This window comes from Sphaeramia orbicularis, chromosome 17 (assembly GCF_902148855.1).
Source record: "Sphaeramia orbicularis chromosome 17, fSphaOr1.1, whole genome shotgun sequence".
Lineage (NCBI taxonomy): Eukaryota > Metazoa > Chordata > Actinopteri > Kurtiformes > Apogonidae > Sphaeramia > Sphaeramia orbicularis.
Window position 1 is genome coordinate 804161 of NC_043973.1, and position 19755 is coordinate 823915.

Genomic DNA, 19755 nt, shown 5'->3' on the forward strand with positions numbered 1-19755 from the left:
CAGTTTGAACTCTTTTCTTCCTGTTCCTCAGTGTTTAGTGTCTTTGGAGATCTGATCCAGAATGCACATGGACTAATGAGAAGTGGAGGAAGAAGACTGAGAACATTACACTAAAATTTCTTTTTTAATTTAAATTTTTATTTTTTTCAGGTTTTTTTTTTTTTTTTGGATAGTTTATAAAAGTAGGTATTTTTATAATTTAATGGGGTTTTTTTTACACTGAAACAACGACAAAAATTGGGAGTTTTCATTATTTCTAGGTTATTCTGTTGTTATTTTTCTGGTTCACCCACTGCAGATCAGATTTAGCTGAATATGGAACTGAACTAAAATGAGTTTGACAGCCCTGATATGGAATATTATATGTATTTATACTGATATGTGTTTTTGTTTGTTTTTTGTTTCTCTTGTTTGTTCTTTTTAGTTTTTATTTATATCTGGTATTTATATCTGGTAGGATAAGTTGTAAATGGGTATGATCGTATTAGTGTATATAGGAAAAAGGATGTGTGATACAGTTATACTATTATTATTATTCTATTAATATTCATACAAAATAATAATTGCGATACAGTGATCATAAGGAATGGAAATTGGGGGTAGGAGTACAGAAGTTTTGACTTCTTCCTACTCCTTTTCGAGCATGTATAATTTCATTTCATTTGTTTTATTTGTCTTCTTCTTATTATAACTATTATTAATACTATTATTTATTTATTTTTGTGGTTTATTTGCTTATCAATCATTTATGTACCAGTTCTTATATTTTATTGGTTGATTTTTGTTTTTATTTCACCGTCTACATGTTCAAAATGAAGATTTCATTCATTCATTCATTGTCATAAACGTGTGTAAACGTACTCACAGTGTCGTCTGTTTCCCAGTGTTTGTCTGCCCTTTGTCGTCCTGTTGAAGATTCAACTGACGGTGAACAAGATGGAACCACAGTGGAACTGAACACTTCTGCAGCAACGGCTTCATCTGACCTGGAACTGAGGTGACTATAGTTCTGGAGTTTTCATTCTAGTTTAGTTTGATTTAGTTTGGACTTTTTTTTTTTTTTTTTTAATTCAGATCGTTTTGATTCATTTTTAGAGCAGGTTTGATAGTTTTTATTCGTTTTCATTTTTTCTAAATGCTCAATTGTAGTTTATTTGTGGTTTAGTTTAGTTGTAGTTTAGTTTTAGTTTAGTTTAGTTGTAGTTTAGTTGTAGTTCAGTTGTAGTTCAGTTGTAGTTTAGTTGTAGTTTAGTTGTAGTTTAGTTGTAGTTCAGTTGTAGTTCAGTGGTCTCTTTTCTCTTCTTCTCTGTGCTCCTATTCAAATAAATCCCAGACAGGACTCTGCTGCTTTAGTCTCCATGTTTCCAGGTAGAGTGGGGACCAGAAGACGACTGGAAACCACAAATGAACACAAGTGACGGAGCAAAAAGTGTCGTATGGAGACAGCAGCTAAAATTGCTCGAGCAAAATAAATCAATTTCATATCAATCTGACATTGACAAAGACCAAAACCAAGGGAATTTTATCCATAATTTTTATCCGTTTTAGTTAGTTTTGCAAACACACAATACAGTTTCAGTTAATTATCATTTTTTTTCTTTTAATTACAGTTTTTATTTATTTCAGCTAATGAAAATGTTTGTTCAATTCTAGTTTTGGTCATTTCGTTAGTTTTCATTAACGATAATAACCCTGCTTTAGAACGGCCTTCCCCAGGACAGAAGTTCTGCAGAATCAGTCTCATCTTTTAAATCACTTCTTCAAACCCATTTTTACAGACTTGCCTTCATGTGATGTTGTCTCTTTTTAATGTTTTTAATGTTAAATATTTATTTTGACCCTGTTTTGGTGTTTCATTTACATTGACATACATGTTGTTGTTGTATTCCATTCCTTCATTTTGCACTGATCTGACACCATCATGTTGTTATTTCTGTGCTCTAACACTACCATCCATTCAAAGTTAGTTCTGTTTTTGTGTTTGCTGTACTTATTTCTTTTATTTTGTTTTCTGTTTTTATTCTGCTTTCGTGCCCCTTTGCTTTGTCTGTCAAAGCACTTTAAAAATCAGTTTTTAAAGGTGCTATATAAATAAAGTCCTCCTTCTTCTTCTTATTACTACTTCACAGTAAGGCTAATGTTCGGCTGTAAGAGTAGCCTAATTATCTGACTGTCCAAAGTCTTGTGTTGGATCCTTATTAAAAATGTGCGCTCCACCTCCACCCCCTCCTGGTCTGGTCTCCTCCTTCTTCAGGGTATATCCTCGCCAAATTCAGCCTTCTCCAAACTGCATTCCCTCATCAGAGAAAATTCAAACCCCTTCAACTGCTCTTAATCTCGTTAGCGTCACTAATGATGCTATTTAGTTTCAGGCTTCTTCACCAGTAAAATAACAGTATAATACACTATAAATGATAACTCCACTTTATTTTAGTGTGGAAAAATAACATTGAGTTCTGAAAATATTTACATATTCAAACTAAGTGAAATTTTAACAACATTATGCCTCAAACTTATTATTTATACATGTGCATTTTAGATCGGATCTACAAAAAAAAAAAAAAGTATTGGCAGGCATTCTTTTGATAAAATTGCACTTCATTTTCTTTAGACATTTCAGGGTTTTTTTTTTTAATATTTGTTCAGGTTATTCACATTTTACTGTTAAAGCAGTTTGTAAATGTAAATATTTTCATAATGTTATTTTTTTGCACTAAAATGAAAAAAAAAGACGAAAATTTAGAGTTGTCAATACTTACAGCCATAATGTTATATTATTATTTACACATTAAACTTAGATTAAAAAAAAATTTGGACTCATTATTTATAGGTTATTGTATTATTTTACTTGAGCTCACAATGCGTCTGTGTGTGGAACAAAGTCAAATGAGTTGAACATCCTTTACAGTTCATATCTGCAGTGTCATTTTTGAACTACTGCCTCTTGTGCCTCTCCAATGTATTGTCAAGAAAGGTTAAAAAAAAAAAAAAAAAAAAAAAAACTAGAAAAGCACTCAGAGCACAGACCTCTGCCAAGGCAGATCAGCCCCCCCCAATTTTTTTTTTTTTTTATCATTTGTTCCTTGTGCCAGTATCAACATTTCCTGAAAATTTCATCCAAATCCGTCCATAGTTTTTGAGCTATCTTGTTAAAAGACAAACACACAGAAAAGCTCCCATAAAAACATAACTATAATAATAATAATAATAAAATTCTGTGTTTCTAGTGTATGAACGTGAACATATTAGGGACCTTTGAAGACGGTGCTTAAACTCAGGTCTTATAACACTGGAGCGTTCTGACTGGTCAGTGTTTAGAACATCAGTTTAACGCTGTCACTGTAGTTGGATGTATTATGATGCAACATGACACAAATATGTTTTAAAAAGGTGTCAGTGGATACACAGTAGGGATGTAACGATTACCGGTATAATGATAAAACTACAGTAAAATTGCAGATGGTTAGTATTACCGTTTAAATTCTAATTCTCATGATAACCGTGTTTGATTACCACACTTTTCCAGAGAAAACACCTATGTAAAGATCTGCTTTTATGTCAAATATTTGAGTATAGTTTTAATTTATTACATTTAGATTTTCTATACCTAATATTTGAACCAATATTCACTTTTAAAGTCTGTGAAAAGGTTCGTTAAGCATCTGTGTGTTAATTATGCAATAAAGTATATACATTTTTCAAATCAAATTTTATATATTTTTTTTGTGTTTTCTGTCCTTTTGTGTTTTTATAGTAGGTTAAAGTGAAAAAATAATAGACAGATGATCTAGATGAAGTTGTGCTGAAAAAACAGATCCCAAACATGGGTATAGTAAACATTTGTTTCTATAGTATATAAAGGCCAAATCAAAAGGACTGAAAAACAGACAAAATAGACTCAGACCACTAAGGGTTAATATGTGAATGTTTCTGACACAGAAGGGACAGTGGGACTGTTATTTTATTTGTTTTTTTTGCTTTTTTTTTTTTTTTTTAAATCCAACTTGGTTAAATTATTTCAGTGTGTGTATTAGTACTTTTTGAACATTTTGAGCACAATTTCAACAATACTGCGATAATAATAATAACCGTGATAATTTTGGTCCCAATAACCATGATGTGAAATGTTCGTGTGCTTCCATCCCTAACACAGCTTTAACACAGACGTACACATCAGCGTTCATTTCCATCAGTGTTTATTCAGTTGAGCTCAGACTTGTGGTCAGTACATGCTCCTGTCGGTGTGTGTTGACAGTGTCCTCAGTGTTGATTAAAAACCTCAGAAATCCGGTCATTTCTTCTGGAAGAATCCCATAATGGAAGCTTGTTTCGTTCCTTTGCTTGCGTTGCTCTTCTTCTGACTCTTCTTCTCCTCCTCTTTGTTACTAACTTTTGGAGGGGTGGGGGCTTTGGGTGTTTGCTTCGAGGTTTGAACGTCGTCTTCAGCTTCAGAGTAGGATTCACTCTCATATCCTTTCTCTGTGACTGTGGGGGGAAAGGAGAGAAATCAATGAAAAACAAAAACATACATGAAAGTGTTCCTGAGTGTGAGTTCCTCGTACCGATGCATCCTTCATCGTCCACAAAAGTCCGAGATTTAAGGACACGCCTCCGTTTCCTGACCTTCCCCCCAGTGCAGTCCTGCTGCAGAAGGAAACAAACAGTTTCTTTTCTCATTCAGTGATTTAAACAAACACGTCTGTTCATCAGGTCGACAGATGGAATAAGCTCTAAACAAAGGCACCTTTTCTCAGTAGAGTTACATTAGTGTGGACGGGCTTTCATTCACAGGGTTCTACAAGGTTCTACAGGGTTCTACAGGTTACACTGCAGACTTTTGAGGAAACTTAGAACACAGTCTAAGGCCCATTTCACTGCCTACATCACAGCCGTACTGGCAAACATTCAGGACAGACTCCTGGATATGTATCAAAGCCACAACACTTCCACAGACGCCCGCTGTCAACGAAATACGCACTTATGTCCAGGTCATGGAGGGGCCAATAGTTCCAAACACTGAGTGTAACGCCGTTGAACACATTCATTTCTACTGCAGCTGATCTATCAACTCCAGCGCTAAGTTAATAACACATGGTCATCTGTCAAATAACTGAGTGCGTTTCCTGTATTAGCGGACATTCATGTTGTAAATTCACTTGTCTTTGGTTAGGGTTTGTACTCATTTATATCTTAAACAACTGTTACGTTAGCCCTGGGGTTAGCTAGTTAGACTGGTCCAGCTGTTCAGACTGAGCCACTAGAAGCACAGGTTATGGAGTTTTTAAGGTAAGGTCACGTTAGTACAGACGTTATCAGTGGGTTTTATTTTAGTTGTTTTGTTGAACCTGGTGGTGTTTGGTTCAGTTTGTCAGCTGAGGTCATGTGATCATTACGAGGAGAGCTGCTGTAGAGCTGAGCTCGGATAAATAAAAGTTCATTAAAGTTATTATTCATGAGTTAAAGGAGGACAAACTTCTGTCAGCTGGCGTTTGTAAGATCCAACTCATCCTATACGGATACTGCTGAGTTTGCTAATGTTGAGTTTTAATGAATTTAGCGTCCGTGCTAATGCTAGCATGCTAAGTTAGCCTGCATGCTATCCTGTGGTTAATGCCTTATTGTGTGTGTGCTAATGCTATCATGCTAAGTTAGCCTGCATGCTATCCTGTGGTTAATGCCTTATGTGTGTGCTAATGCTAACATGCTGTGGAGCTCCTACCTCTAATTACTAAACTGTTTTTTTTCTACACGTTCATCTGTTCTGTTTAACTTCAGTGTTTGTGCCTGTTACTGTAGAACACTGAAGTGTGAGCTCTTACCTGTGGACGTGCAGCAGACTCCGCCTCCTTTTCGGGGCTCTTTGATGCTTGTCGTGTGTCCGTCTGCTGTGGAGAATCTGGAATGACTGGACACAACGACAGCCACTTAGCATCCTTCACAACATGACCACTTCACTGCGAACAGATTTCATGTTGGTTGTTGAACCACTTCTTCATCGGTGACAGTTTGAAGCTGAAGTCAGTTTTTTTTACCGTCTTCGTCGCTGCTGTCTGGTTCAGGTCTCTTAATCCTTCGCCTCTTTTTCTTCTCCATTTTTTCCTCCTCACTGTCAGAGTCCTGGATTCGCTTAGTTTTACTGGAAGAAAAGACAGAATTTTAGTTGAAAATATCATCAGTTTCCATTTAAACCCTGTTCAGTGTTCTCCAGGTGAACACTTCCTGTACGCCGATGACGTTGTGCATCACATGTTACATCACTACCAAGTTACAATGTAATATTGAGTACATTTTTCCACTGTGTGCTGCTTGTGTTGTTTTTGGCTTTCCCGTTCTAGAGGATGGTCTTTTTGGCCGTGGTTAAGGCTGTTAGGAGTGGTTTGATGTTTGATGGGAGTAATTTTTAGGGATGTCCCGATCTGGATTTTTTTGTTTCCAATCCCAGCTGATTTTTTTACTTCCACCAGGAGGTACTGTGATCACTTTGCTTTGTTTGTTTGTTAGCAGGATAAGTCAAAAAGTCATGGACAGATTTTCATGAAATTTTCAGGAAATGTTGATACTGGCACAAGGAAGAAATGATTACATTTTAGTGGTGATGGGGGGGGCGACAGATCTGTCTTGGTGGAGGTCTGCACTTTCCGAGTGCTTTTCTTGTTTTAGGATTAGTTTTGCCGATACCGATCTGATACCAACTTTTTACTGTTCCTTTGTCTTCTCTTTCATTTTTTTCTCACTCACTCACTCACACACACACACACACACACACACACACACACACTCCAATATATAATGATGAATATGTAATTAACTTGTGTTTTTGTTTTGTCTTATTTGTCGTCACGTCTTTCACAAGTTTTATGTACTACATCACTTAAAAAAAAAAGTTACAATGCAATATTTTTTAAATTTTATGCGGAAAAATGCGAGGATAGTAAAATCATGCAAGCCCCATATATTTGGTGCATTTTGTGTGGAAATATGCTATTACTGTGGAGAATATGCACCCTTTTGGAAAAAATGAAGATCCCCTCGCATAATGTGCGCTGTTTGCTTGATTATGCATTAAATTATGTGATTGCATAATCGTCTTTTCTTGGAGGAACTGATGATATTGTTCAAGTGGTTCAGGAAATATGAGTCCTCACTTTCACACATGGACTGAACCCTGTTACCCATCATCTCTACATCATTAAAACAAGATCTCAGCCAAAAATAAATGCAACTATACATGGAAAATAAATGCTGTAAATGTGCTTAAGCTTATCAAGGTGATGCCACAACAAACAGAAAAATATTAGGGTGCAGAACTTATTTTTTGGTCAGACTATGTGTTATTAGGGCTGTGTATCGGCAAGAATCTGGCAATACGATACAAATCACAATATTAGAATCACAATATGATATATCACGATATATCATGATACTGTTAAAAAGGCAATTTTTTGTTTGTTTCTTTTTTGAAAATTATTTCCTTGAAGAATTAAATTACACCAGAAAAATGCACAAATACTAAATAATTTTTCTTTTCAGAACAGGATCTAATGTTATATCACAAAATTTTCCTATGTTAAAGTTTAAATTCTGTTTCACAGACATTCCAGTTTCAGATCCTGTTCAAATGTTCATATTCTATTAGTTCACAACCAACATCAGAACAGGATTTTTGAGCAATCCCAACAAAGGAACGAACATTATTTAACAAAAAAGTGTTAAATAATAATAAATAAAATATGAACAAAAAAGAAAAACAAAAAAACCTAAATGAACCTCCACCATATCTGCATTTGAATAAACACCTAAAAATATCGATACAGTACTTTTTAATATCGATACAGTATTGTGAAATGAAATATTGAGATATATTGCAGAACTGATATTTCCTTACAGCCCTATGTGTTATACATCTTTATTTTGGAATAGTACAGAGATAACAGTAAATCTCTCCCAGATCTGGTCAGGACTCAGACTGGCAGGTTTCAGTTCAGCTCTGGTCCTCTGGAAGCCTCACCTCCTGGAGTCTGCCTTCACATCCTTCGGTGACTCGACTGCTGCAGCTTCCTGTTTCTCTGCCCTCTTTGAACTTGAATGTTGCTGCTGTTTTGTTGAAGCAGGCGGGATGGGTTCTTCCTCTTTTACAGGTTTGTCGGGTTTTTCTGAAGGAGTGAGAAAGAGGCAGAAAACACATTCACGTCATGTCCTCTGAGGTGGAAAGAGCCTGTGGGAGGACAGAGTCAGTTTACACTCAGGCTGTTTTGTGTTTAAGACACTTCACCAAACACAAACAGGCCTCATTTGGGTGTGTTAAGTGTCAACACGACAGATTAGACTTGCACCGATTACAATATTTTGGGCCTAAACCCGATTTCCGATTTGCATGGTGTTTGGACGGCCGATACTGATCTCATTTTTTCCAAACACAACACACAAGACATTTTCATGTAACTTTCCCATAGGGATGGAATGATGTGAAAATTTCATATCACAGTTATTGTGACCAAAATTATCACGGTTATTATTATTATCGCAGTATTGTTGAAATTGTGCTCAAAATGTTCAAAAAGTACTGATACACACACTGAAATAATTTAACCAAGTTGTATTTTGGGGGAAAAAAAAAAAAAAAAAAAAAAAAAAATATATATATATATATATATATATATATACATATACATATATATATTTTTTTTTTTTTTTTTTTTTTTAACACGTAAACATCAAACACACAAATGTGCATTAAAGCTGCTGGAGACTTTCACTGACCAATTTTTCATCAGGTCTGTCCATCCTCAGTCATATCCTCAGTATCATGAATCTGTTCGTCTGTCTGTCATTACTCACCTGAATCTCTTGCATTACTGTGAACAGTTTCTTAGTGCCATCCACCACAAACAAAACCCATGGGTTTACATTCAGACCGGGAGGTCACTCGGGCACCTTTGGAATTTTTTGTCGCGACGTGCATTGTGGGAAACGGAGGCTCGTGCTGCTGCAGGTGGCTGGGGGGTTTGCGCAGCGCGAGCCTCTGTTTCCCACAATGCACATTGCAATAAAAAATTCTGAGGGGCAAGAGTGGGCAGTGCCCCCTAAAACAAACGTCCTGCCCATTCAAATGAAAGTTTCCAAAGGGAAAGAAAAGGAAAAGGAGGTGCACAACAGTGAGAGACTTAGAGGAATTAGTAAAGTGTCTTAAGTTTCACTTTGTGCGTACGGTGTGCACGTAGTCAGTGTGAGGTACGAACGGCACAGAACCCCCCCCGCAGTGTATAGGCTATGTTATAGATTATTTATGATGGGATGACCTTAGAAGACATCAGCTCATCAGTCACTTGAGATAAATGTTATGCAAATCACAATTCAGTTCAACCGACCGACCAACCGATAGATTTTATTTTGAACATACGTAGCCAATAGAAATGACCAATTTAAACAGAATACTCACTCGTTGTTTGATTCCCAAAGAAGTTCATCATGGGGTTGGCCTTCGCCGCTGGCTTGCTTTTGGGAGCATCAACCTAAAATAAAAAAACCCCCACAAAAGTAAGTAGAAAACTTCAACATCCATCAGTAACATAATTCATTTATTTAAGAGCTGGTCCCAGATGGTCCCATCCATCTGAATGTCGTGGTAAATTAAAAAAAAAGGTGTAAATTGTCTAAACGTCAGTGAAAATTAATGCACTTTTACAAAACAATCTACATCCTAAAATCCTATCAATAAACTTCCTGAATCCTCTTTCATCTCTCCTCAGACACAAAGGCGTACCACAGGTGGATCTGCTTTGACCTCTGCGCTGCCGTCATGGTTCTTCTGAGCGGGTTTATTTGAAAACATTCCCATGATGCCTTTGGGCGCCTTGGTGGAGGGCTTGGAGGTCAGGCTGGCGTCACCGTTGGTGGTTGGTTTTTTGTTTTCGTGGTGTGATGTAGAAATCTGCTGCTGTTCTCTGACCTGCTGCAGCTCCAAAGACGACATGGGGACGGCACTGGGGCAGCGGATGGCACTGTATCTGAAAACACACACACACACATCTTGTTGTATCCTTTTCAACATGTCTATCTTTGTTTTTATATATTTTATGCCTCCACTGCCCTCTGCAGAGCATCTACTGACACAGAGTCCACAGGGGCTCTCTCTCTCATCCTGTCTCTCTCTCTCTCTCTCTTATACTGTCTCTCTCTCTCTCTCATCCTGTTTCTCATACATCTAACAGTTTCTCTCTGACAGTTTGCACAATTACTCAGATGTGGCACATTTATGTAAATATATATTTTTCTCTTAGTAACAGTAGTTCATATTTTTTTGCTCTTTTTCTCTTGCATGCCATTTTTAAATGCCACTTTGTTTTGGTTGTTGTAATTTTCTAGTTAAATTATTCTATTTCAGTTTTTATACTTACGAGGGCCGTTCAATAAGTTCATGGCCTCACCCAGAACAGAACAACACAGACTGATAATTTATATTTTATTTTTCAACATAATCTCCATTTACAGCAATGCACTTGGTCCATCGATGTTCAAGCATCACTATCCCGTCACAAAAGAATGTAACATCCTGTATTATAACAACCAGTATTTCTGGGTGAGGCCATGAACTTATTGAACAGCCCTCGTATCTTAAATTCTTGTTCGTTCACTGTGGACGGCAGAGTAAGATTTTCATTGTACAGGGAAACCTGTTTATGCACTTAACACATGACAATAAATGCTTTAAACCTTGCACGACATGTTCATTGTCTTGTATTTTATTCTTTTAGTTTGGTTTTTCCCCTGTAAGTCGCTTTGGAAAAAAGCGTCTGCCAAATGCATAAATGCAAGTGTAATGTAAACATCATTTTGTTGCATCTTTAATGGATCATTTTCCACAAACAACCATCAGGTTTCTTCAACTTTAATAGAGGCTTAAAACCTGGAAGAAATATTGATATATTTACTGTGATAATTATCAATATCTTTAATTATGATGATATTTGGCAATATTCTGCTCTATGTAAAAGTTGAGTGTTTTGTAAAAAAATAAATAAAAAACAACAAGAACAAGATAAATTCATCATAACAGACAACATCTTTTGTTTTCAGTAGAAACCATCCTCTGTCGTGCTGTGATGACAGGTTGATTTAATAAAGCTTGTAAACTGAATCTGTTCTCAACAGCCTTAAACCTGATGGTCAAAGGCGTTGTCGTGGGCGTCAGTACATCCACATACCTGCTGCAGGTTTTCAGGTTCTCTCTGACGGCGTCGTAGTCCACGCTGTAGAGGGGGCCGCTGTCTTTGAGCAAAGCCTTTTGGACGCTGTACACATGAACGCTGACCACCAGGTTCATCTTGGATTTGAAATCTGTAAAAAAAAAAAACACCTGAGCTTACACTTCCAGGTTCCTCCTCTGTCTCTCCACAGATTCATTTGGACTACAGACAGACATGGGCATTGGTGAACTGTGAAAACATCCACACACCTTCCAGCTGCTCCTCTCTGACCACTGACACCTTGTGACTCTGAAAGGATGCAGAGGACGAATCAAATCAGAGCAGTAGAACTTAAACACCATAGGACTGCTCAACATTTGTGCTGTTTCTCACCGTTTGGCCATTGTCCACAAACTTCCCTGACACCAGGTAGGTGGCATGGAGTTGAGCTCCACTCTCCTTCCTCTTGTGGTCTAGGTAATGGTAGAGCATTCTGAAAACAACAAAAGCTTCACGGTTGGGTTGGAAATGTGTGCTTTTATGGTTGAGCAGTGACCTGACCTGACCTGAATTAGCATCAGTATTAACAATTTAAAATGATCTCCATGTCAAGAAAAAGGCTATTCAATTAAATATGTTGCTGCTGACAACTTTTTCCAACAACCTCCTGTAAGATAAAATATTCATACTAACCTTTCAATTAGTTCTATATTCACTTAACATGAAAAAGTCATTTCATAAAAAAAGAAGCAAATATTTCTCAAAAACAGATAAATTATCAAATCGGACATTTTTTTTCTCCGTTATTGTAGGACAAAAAAAAAAAAAGAATATATTTCATGTTGTTAACCACTCAGTTAAAACAGCAACACATTTAACTTTTACATATTGGAATACATGTTGGTAAAGATCAGGGATGCAAGAAATTATTATATATTGCTATATATTTTCAAGACGTTCAGTTATAACTTCCATCTTGTAACCAGGGATGTAACGATTACCACAGTAAAACTGCCAATGGTTAGTATTACCGTTTAAACTCTAATTATCATGATAACTGTGTTTGATTACCGCACTTTTAAGGGAAAAAACGCCGATGTAAAGATCTGCTTTTATGTCAAATATTTGAGTATAGTTTTAATTTATTACAACTTTAATTGTATATACCTAACACCTGGAACCAATATACACTCTGAAAGTCTTTGAAAAGGTTTGTTAAGCATTTGTGTGTTATTTATGCAATAAATTATATACATTTTTCAAATTTGATTTTATATTTTTTTGTGCGTTTTCTGGCCTTTTATGTTTTTATAGTAGGTTAAAGTGAAAAAATAATAGACAGATGATATAGATGAAGTTGTGCTGAAAAAACAGATCCCAAACATGGGTATAGTAAACATTTGTTTATATAGTATATAAAGCAGGGCTCGTGACTGCGACTGAATTACGGTCGCATGCGCCTGAGAATTTCGGTAGTGCGACTGTTTTTGAGATTACGATCGCACGGTGCGCCAATAAAAAAAATGAGCGAAAATTAATACGTGCGCCTAGAATAATGGCTGCAGAAGTAACTCGTCAGCTGAAAATAAACAAGCTCCACGCCCCGCTGACTGAAGCGGAAAATCTAGTCCCCGCCCCCTCGCGTGTGCATCTCTGCGGATGGTCCAACACTGCATGACTTCGATGCACTGCCAGCGGTCAGGAAGTACCTACACTCTGGCACCAGGTCAAGGAGGCCTGACTTCAGGCGTGGTGTAGACCACAGTGACTAAGGGCCTTTAGGCCATGAAATAAAAAAGTTGGTTGTTGCAAATAATGGTGTGATTCGTCTTTCTTCTCCAAGAACCAACTAAAGTATATACCACACATTGACAATTGTTTTGCACCTGTGTCAATGTAAGCTTTTTCTTTCATACTCTATTCAAATACTTTATTCTAGGTTGTTAACATTGCTTAAATACATATAGGAATATTACTTGGTATGGCCAAGAGTTTTGCTTGTTCTCCAAATTTTTTATATAATAGTGGTGCGCCTAGATTTTAGCCTGTGCTCCTAACTTTTTAGGGTTAGGAGCACAGTGCTCCTAACTTTTTAGGGTTAGGAGCACAGTGCTCCTAGGTCAAAAAGTTAATTTTGAGCCCTGTAAAGGCAAAATCAAAAAGACTGAAAAATGGACAAAATAGGCTCAGACCACCAAGGGTTAATATTTGAATGTTTCTGACACAGAAGGGACATTGTGCCTATTATTTTATTTGGTTGTTTTTATTTTAAATACAACTTGGTTAAATTATTTCAGTGTGTGTATTAGTACTTTTTGAACATTTTGAGCACAATTTCAATAATACCACGATAATAATGATAACTGTGATAATTTTATTCACAATAACCGTGACATGACGTTTTCATATCTTTACATCCCTACTTGTAACTAAAATGAAATGAAATAAAATTGTGTGGAACCTTCAGAGATAGCTGTAGATCTGAATGATCAATGTTTAAGTATCCAACCTTCCACAGATAAACAGAATAGTTAGTACAAGAGGAGGGCCAAGAGGAGGATCATTACAGAGTCCACAGCCCAGGATTTCCGTGCCCTGTTTAACCCTAGTCTTCTTAATGAGTGTCCCGATGTTGATGAGTTTATCCAGTGCTTTGCCACACACTGCAGCTCTATTCTTGACCAGGTGGCTCCCGTGAAAACTAATGTCACTCGTAAGTGGTCTTGTCCCTGGATAAATGAAAACATCTTAAACCTAAGGAGAACTTGTCGCAAAACTGAGCGTCTTTGGAAATCAACCCAGTTGGAAGTACACAGGTTACATCTGAAAGATCTCATAACCTCATTAAATAAAATGATTAAGGAGGCAAGATCCAGCTACTTCCACAAACTTATAGCCACAAACAAGAAAAACCCCAAAGTGATCTTTGACACAATCCAGTCCATTGTGTCCCCTGCTGTCCCTGCTGCCCCTGTGCTCTGTAAAGCTGACAGCAATGACTTCCTAAACTTCTTCACAGACAAGATCAGGGATATTAAACACAATATCCCACCACCCTCTGGCCGTCTGACCCTATCTGATCCCCCTCTGCAAACCTGGTCCTCTTTCGACCCTGTGACACTGGAGGACATCTCAGCACTTTTATCCAAAACGAAACCCTCCTCCAACTCTGCAGACATCCTCCCCCATAAGCTCCTTGTCGGTGTCTTTGACACTATTGGACCATGGGTCACAAAGTTTTTTAACCTGTCGCTCACAACTGGTTTGTTTCCCAGCTCCTTCAAACAGGCCATCATAGAACCTAAACTAAAGAAAACCACACTGGACCCCACAGACTTCAAAAGCTACAGGCCCATTTCAAAGCTCCCCCTATTGGCCAAAATCCTTGAGAAAGCAGTGTCTAAACAACTTACAGCTTTTCTGGAGACACACCAGATCTATGACACTTTTCAGTCTGGGTTTAGACAACGCCACTCAACAGAAACCGCACTATTAAAAGTGTCTAGTGACATCCTGATGGCGGCTGACTCCGGGAAATCCACGGTCTTGGTCCTGCTAGATCTCTCCTCGGCCTTTGACACAGTGGACCATACCATAATGATTGAGAGACTGAGGGACCTGGTAGGGATGTCAGGTCCTGTGCTAGACTGGTTCTCCTCTTACCTGACCGGCAGAAGCTTCACTGTGTCAATAAACAACTTCCAATCTGACTCAGCGGATCTACTGTGTGGTGTGCCCCAAGGCTCTGTCCTGGGACCAGTCCTATTCTTACTCTATGTCCTCCCACTTGGCCACATTATCCGACAGTACAGTGATGTCTCCTATCATCTATTCGCGGATGACATCCAGATATACTGCTCCTTTAACTCCTCTGAGCCCCACAAACTGAGTTCCTTAATCAACTGCCTGTCAGAGCTGAAGCAGTGGCTAAATGAGAACAGCCTCCAGCTGAACTCCAGCAAAACTGAGACCCTCATCATTGCCCCGGATAGTGCAATCCCAGGGATCAAACATCACCTTGGAGACCTGAGTTCCTCGGTAAAGACAAAACTGAGGAATCTGGGTGTCATCTTTGACCAGGACATGTCTTTAGAATTCTACTCCAAACACCTAGTCAAAAACTGTTTCTTCCACCTACGCAACATCTCCAAACTCAGATCTATGGTGTCCACAAATGAGCTCGAGATGATCGTTCACGCTTTCGTATCTTCTCGCTTAGACTACTGCAACAGCCTGTTTACATGCTTAAACAAGAAGGAGCTGGCCCGTCTACAGTTTGTCCAGAACTCTGCTGCCAGGCTCCTGACCCGCACAAACAGGAGAACCCACATCACTCCCATCCTTAAATCTCTCCACTGGCTCCCTGTTCTATATCGTCTTCATTTCAAAATTCTTGTGCTAACTTTCCGGGCCCTACATGGCCAGGCCCCTGCATACATTGCTTCCCTGATCCAGCCCTACAGCTCGACTCGTAGCTTGAGGTCTTCAGGACAGTACCTGCTGATGGTTCCACGGACCTGTTTTAGCACACGCGGTGACAGGTCTTTTAAAGCTGTGGCACCACGTCTATGGAATGACCTGCCTCTACACCTACGGTCCATGGACTCTGTAGAGAGCTTTAAGAAACACCTCCAAACCCTCCTGTTCAAAAAGGCTTTTTAGTCTCCCACCTGACCCAGGACCACCACAGACTGATTACACTCTATGTATTCATCATAACGTACTCCATGTGTCACCCCCCCCCCCAGTCTCTCTATATCTCTATCGCTCTCTCTTTTCTCCTCCTTTACTCTCTCTCTCTCTCTTTAACCCCAACTGGTCAAGGCAGACAGCCATCCTTCAGGAGTCTGGGTCTGCTCGAGGTTTCTGCTGTTAAAGGGAAGTTTTTCCTCGCCACTGTCACCAATCACAAGTGTTTGCCCCTGAAGGATTCTGTTGGGTCTCTGTAAACTTAATTTGATTCTGATTTGAATTGATAAAGCACTTTGTGACTCTGTCTGTGAAAAGTGCTCTATAAATAAAATTTACTTTACTTTACTTACTTTACTTACAATATCAGTTGTCAGATGTGGTTTAAACTTTTCAGATAAAATAGTGCAACAACTTTGAGTATTTAATGAGCTGGTTCACATTAAAAAAAAAAAAAAAAAGAACTTATACGGAAAAAGGTAGACGTGAGGTAAAGTTATTCCCAGTGAACATCTGAATTATATGGGGTAACAAAAAACATTGATCTATAGACGCAGTTGTCTGAAAGGTAATTAAGTCCATAATAACAGGGAAAGATGACTTCAAACACACAATAAATAAGGCCAAAAATAACTTCAGGTTCGCCCGATTTTTAATTTTAATGTGATTAGAGGCACTTAATCACTGTCAAGATTATTTTCTGGTTTATAATTCATGTGGAAGTTTACCATCATGCACTGAGAACATTATAATATTACACTGAATGCAACAATAAAATGTGTGCACAATAAAAAAAACAGTATGTTGAAATGATGAAAAATGGTTTAATACAGATTTAGGAGTTATATTCTACATTTATGACTCATTTTGGAATTGACAAGTCACAGGGACACAACATCACAGTGCCACAGGAATAATCTAAACATAAAATATGTAAAAGTACTCACTGTTTTGCTGTGTTCACATGTACTCCAAGAGTGAGACTCAGCCACTTATAAGTTACCTGTTAAATAGAAAAAGCAACGGAAAAATTGGACTTTCAACACTTTGTTTTCACTGTGAATGTGGGTAATAGGATCTTATTAACCCATAAAGACCCAAACATCCACCGTCTACTGATCCACTAATCCTATCAATCCATGTCAATAATTGGTGTAAAATACAGTTCTTCATCTTTTCGTGGTCATCAGATATGACCCATTTGGATGTTCAGAGGCTTTGTAGTTACCATGGAAACACTGTCATCTTCTACAACATCAATTCCCCAGTCAAACCCATGGAGTTGGATCAGTGACAGTGGATGGACACACTGGGTTTATGTTCAGTTAATGACAGATTTTACTGAAAAAGTCACTTTTTCCTCAGTTTTTTTCTGTTTTGATATAATAACCTTTGAATTTTTATGAACAACTACATGATCAGTGAATTAAACACAGGAAAATACAGGATTTTCAATGAAAACAGGTGAAATGCAGAGGATAATACAATAATAAATGGTGATAAATCATTTAGGAAAGGTTAAATGGACAGAAGAATTTTTCTGGGAACTGCCAAAAATATCACACTGGGTCTTTCTGGGTTAAAATACAATACGGTTCAGTATCTGAACTACCTGTTAGTTTGTCAGACAAACGTATTACAATGTACAGCAAGGGTCTCAAACATGCGGCCAAATGCGTCCCGCCAAAGGTTCCAGTCCGACCCCTGGGATGAATTTACAAAGTGCAAAAATTCCACAGTCCAGGCTGTGGAACTCATTTTAGTTCAGGTTCCACATCCAGACCAATCTGATCTACAGTCAAATAATAACAGCAGAAGAACCCACACAAAAGAATGACTGCAGATTTACTACTGGGTTTGATGGGAAAAAAATATTACACTATACCTATAAATAATGACAACTTCAAATTTTTGTCTTGGTTTTAGTGCAAAAAATAACATTAAATTATGAAAATACTTACATTTTCAAACTATCCTGTAACAATAAAATGCAAATAACCTGAACAAATATGAACAACCTGAAATGTCTAAAGAAAATTAAGCACAATTTTAAGAATTTTCTGCCTGTTCCTCAGTGTTTAGTGTCTTTGTGGCAGATACTTTAGGGCAAAAATAGGGCTGACAAGCCACGGCAGGACCCACAAAAACTGAAGTCAAGGTCGTCATCAAGACTGATGGACGAATAACAGTGTCTTTGTAGATTCAATCCATAATGCACATGTAGAAATGATAAATTGAGGCAGAATATTTTTAATATTGCACTTATTTTTCTTAAGAAATTTCATTTTTTTCAGGTTATTCACATCTTTTTTGTTTGGATAGTTTATAAAAGGAAGTATTTTCATAATTCAATGGGGTTTTTTTGCACTAAAACAAAGACAAAAATTTGCAGTTGTCATTATTTATAGGTTATTCTGTTATTATTTTACTGGTCCAGCCCACTGCAGATCAAATCGGACTGAATGTGGAACCTGAAAGAAAATGAGTTTGAGAGCCCTGGTCTACAGTTAGTGAACTATGCTAGCTGTACTAGGGGTTACGATGAGCCCAAACGGACTGTTCAGTGTTCACTTCTGTCACTTAACTCCATTACCTGGATTACTGAAATGGCAGGAGCTAGTTAAGCTACAGACATTACTTATGTTGAAGGCCAAAAGTGAAGTACAACCAGCTAAATTACAAAAACAAATGTTTGTCTTCACATCAGAGAATGAAGAGCATAGAAGGAAAGGTCAGTTCAAGCACCAGTGTGCACAGACGACTGTGAAGCACATGTGGTGGGGGTTAAACTCTGGAATTCTCTTTATAATGAGCTGAAGGACTGTAAAAACATATTCCTACTGAAAAAAGTGTATAAAGACAGAACAATGAGATTATATGAACAGTTATAAGTTTCTACATTTTGCTTCGTATTTGTTTTGTATCTTGTGATATATTTATTTGCTTATTTTGGTCTGGTGTCGTAACTGTTTTGCATAATTTCATCAGGTATATATTTACCTGTGTTTTGTACTTCCTAGACATGTAGTTTCGCACTTGGTTTTGCATTCATTTTGTTTTATCTTTGGATGTATTTTGTTTGGGTTGTCTGACTTTATACACTATGATTTTATTAGAGCTGAAACAATTAATCGATTAGGTGCTTGAAACAAATACAAAAATTCACAATTTGATGAATCGACTCGAATTGATTGAAGGGAAATATTCTATTGCAGTTTTCCTGAAATGAAGCTTCTTTGTGCGTCACGATAAGTGTCCGTGTGAAACACAACAGTGGAACCAATGTTTAACAGCAGAGAAATGAAGGAAACAAAGGTTTGATTCAGGAGAACTGTGGTTGAATGATTTTATTGGGTCACTTTGAGTCAATTAATCGTTTCAGCTCTAGATTTTATAGTTGTGTATAGTTAACCATTAAGGCTATTATTATTTAGAAGGAGGCTGGAAATATAAGATTTTCTTCATCCTGCTCCTTTTCAAGCATGGGTGTGTACATGTTTGATCACCTGATGATTATTGGACGTCTGCTGATGAAATGCACAACAATGAACGAAACAGATGAAATGATAAACATTAAAAATACAAATCACTCCATTTATTGACATAAATGTAACCTGTTTGTCTTTTTGCAGTCACTGTTCCAGTCGGTGGTAGCTGGTGTTGTGCCAAATTCTACTCCCTGCTGAAAACTGACTCCCCCCTTCCTAAGTCAGCCATGAAGAGGACAATGTGCACCAAATTCACCCTGTCACAATCTGCTCAGAAATGCTCCCTACTCACCCTGACACATTAATTTTACTCCTTTCTGACTGTAGGGTATGAAATTAATAGTGAATTATTCAACCTCTTAACACCCTCATAGCTGTGTAGCGATTAATTC

At 37.6% G+C, this 19755-nt stretch overlaps 2 protein-coding genes across 3 annotated transcripts in view; one reads left to right on the forward strand and one right to left on the reverse strand.

The window, feature by feature from the left end:
- Positions 1-19755, forward strand: part of LOC115437017 (E3 ubiquitin-protein ligase TRIM39-like) — a 760370-nt gene that overhangs the window by 672603 nt on the left and 68012 nt on the right. The window lies entirely within an intron of this gene.
- Positions 4077-19755, reverse strand: part of LOC115437019 (DNA polymerase delta subunit 3-like) — a 16262-nt gene continuing 583 nt past the window's right edge. The window contains exons 2-12 of one of the 2 annotated variants that reach the window (XM_030160083.1): positions 16823-16878; positions 11580-11679; positions 11456-11495; positions 11205-11337; positions 9764-10007; positions 9440-9512; positions 8009-8153; positions 6033-6136; positions 5820-5905; positions 4563-4641; positions 4077-4485 (exon numbers count right to left, since the gene is read on the reverse strand). In XM_030160083.1, the coding sequence (XP_030015943.1) occupies positions 4292-4485; positions 4563-4641; positions 5820-5905; positions 6033-6136; positions 8009-8153; positions 9440-9512; positions 9764-10007; positions 11205-11337; positions 11456-11495; positions 11580-11679; positions 16823-16878 (1254 nt within the window). In that variant the 3' untranslated portion in view covers positions 4077-4291. Of the gene's footprint in view, positions 4486-4562; positions 4645-5819; positions 5906-6032; positions 6137-8008; positions 8154-9439; positions 9513-9763; positions 10008-11204; positions 11338-11455; positions 11496-11579; positions 11680-16822; positions 16879-19755 lie in introns of both variants that reach the window. The other variant, XM_030160082.1, reaches the window with a different exon arrangement.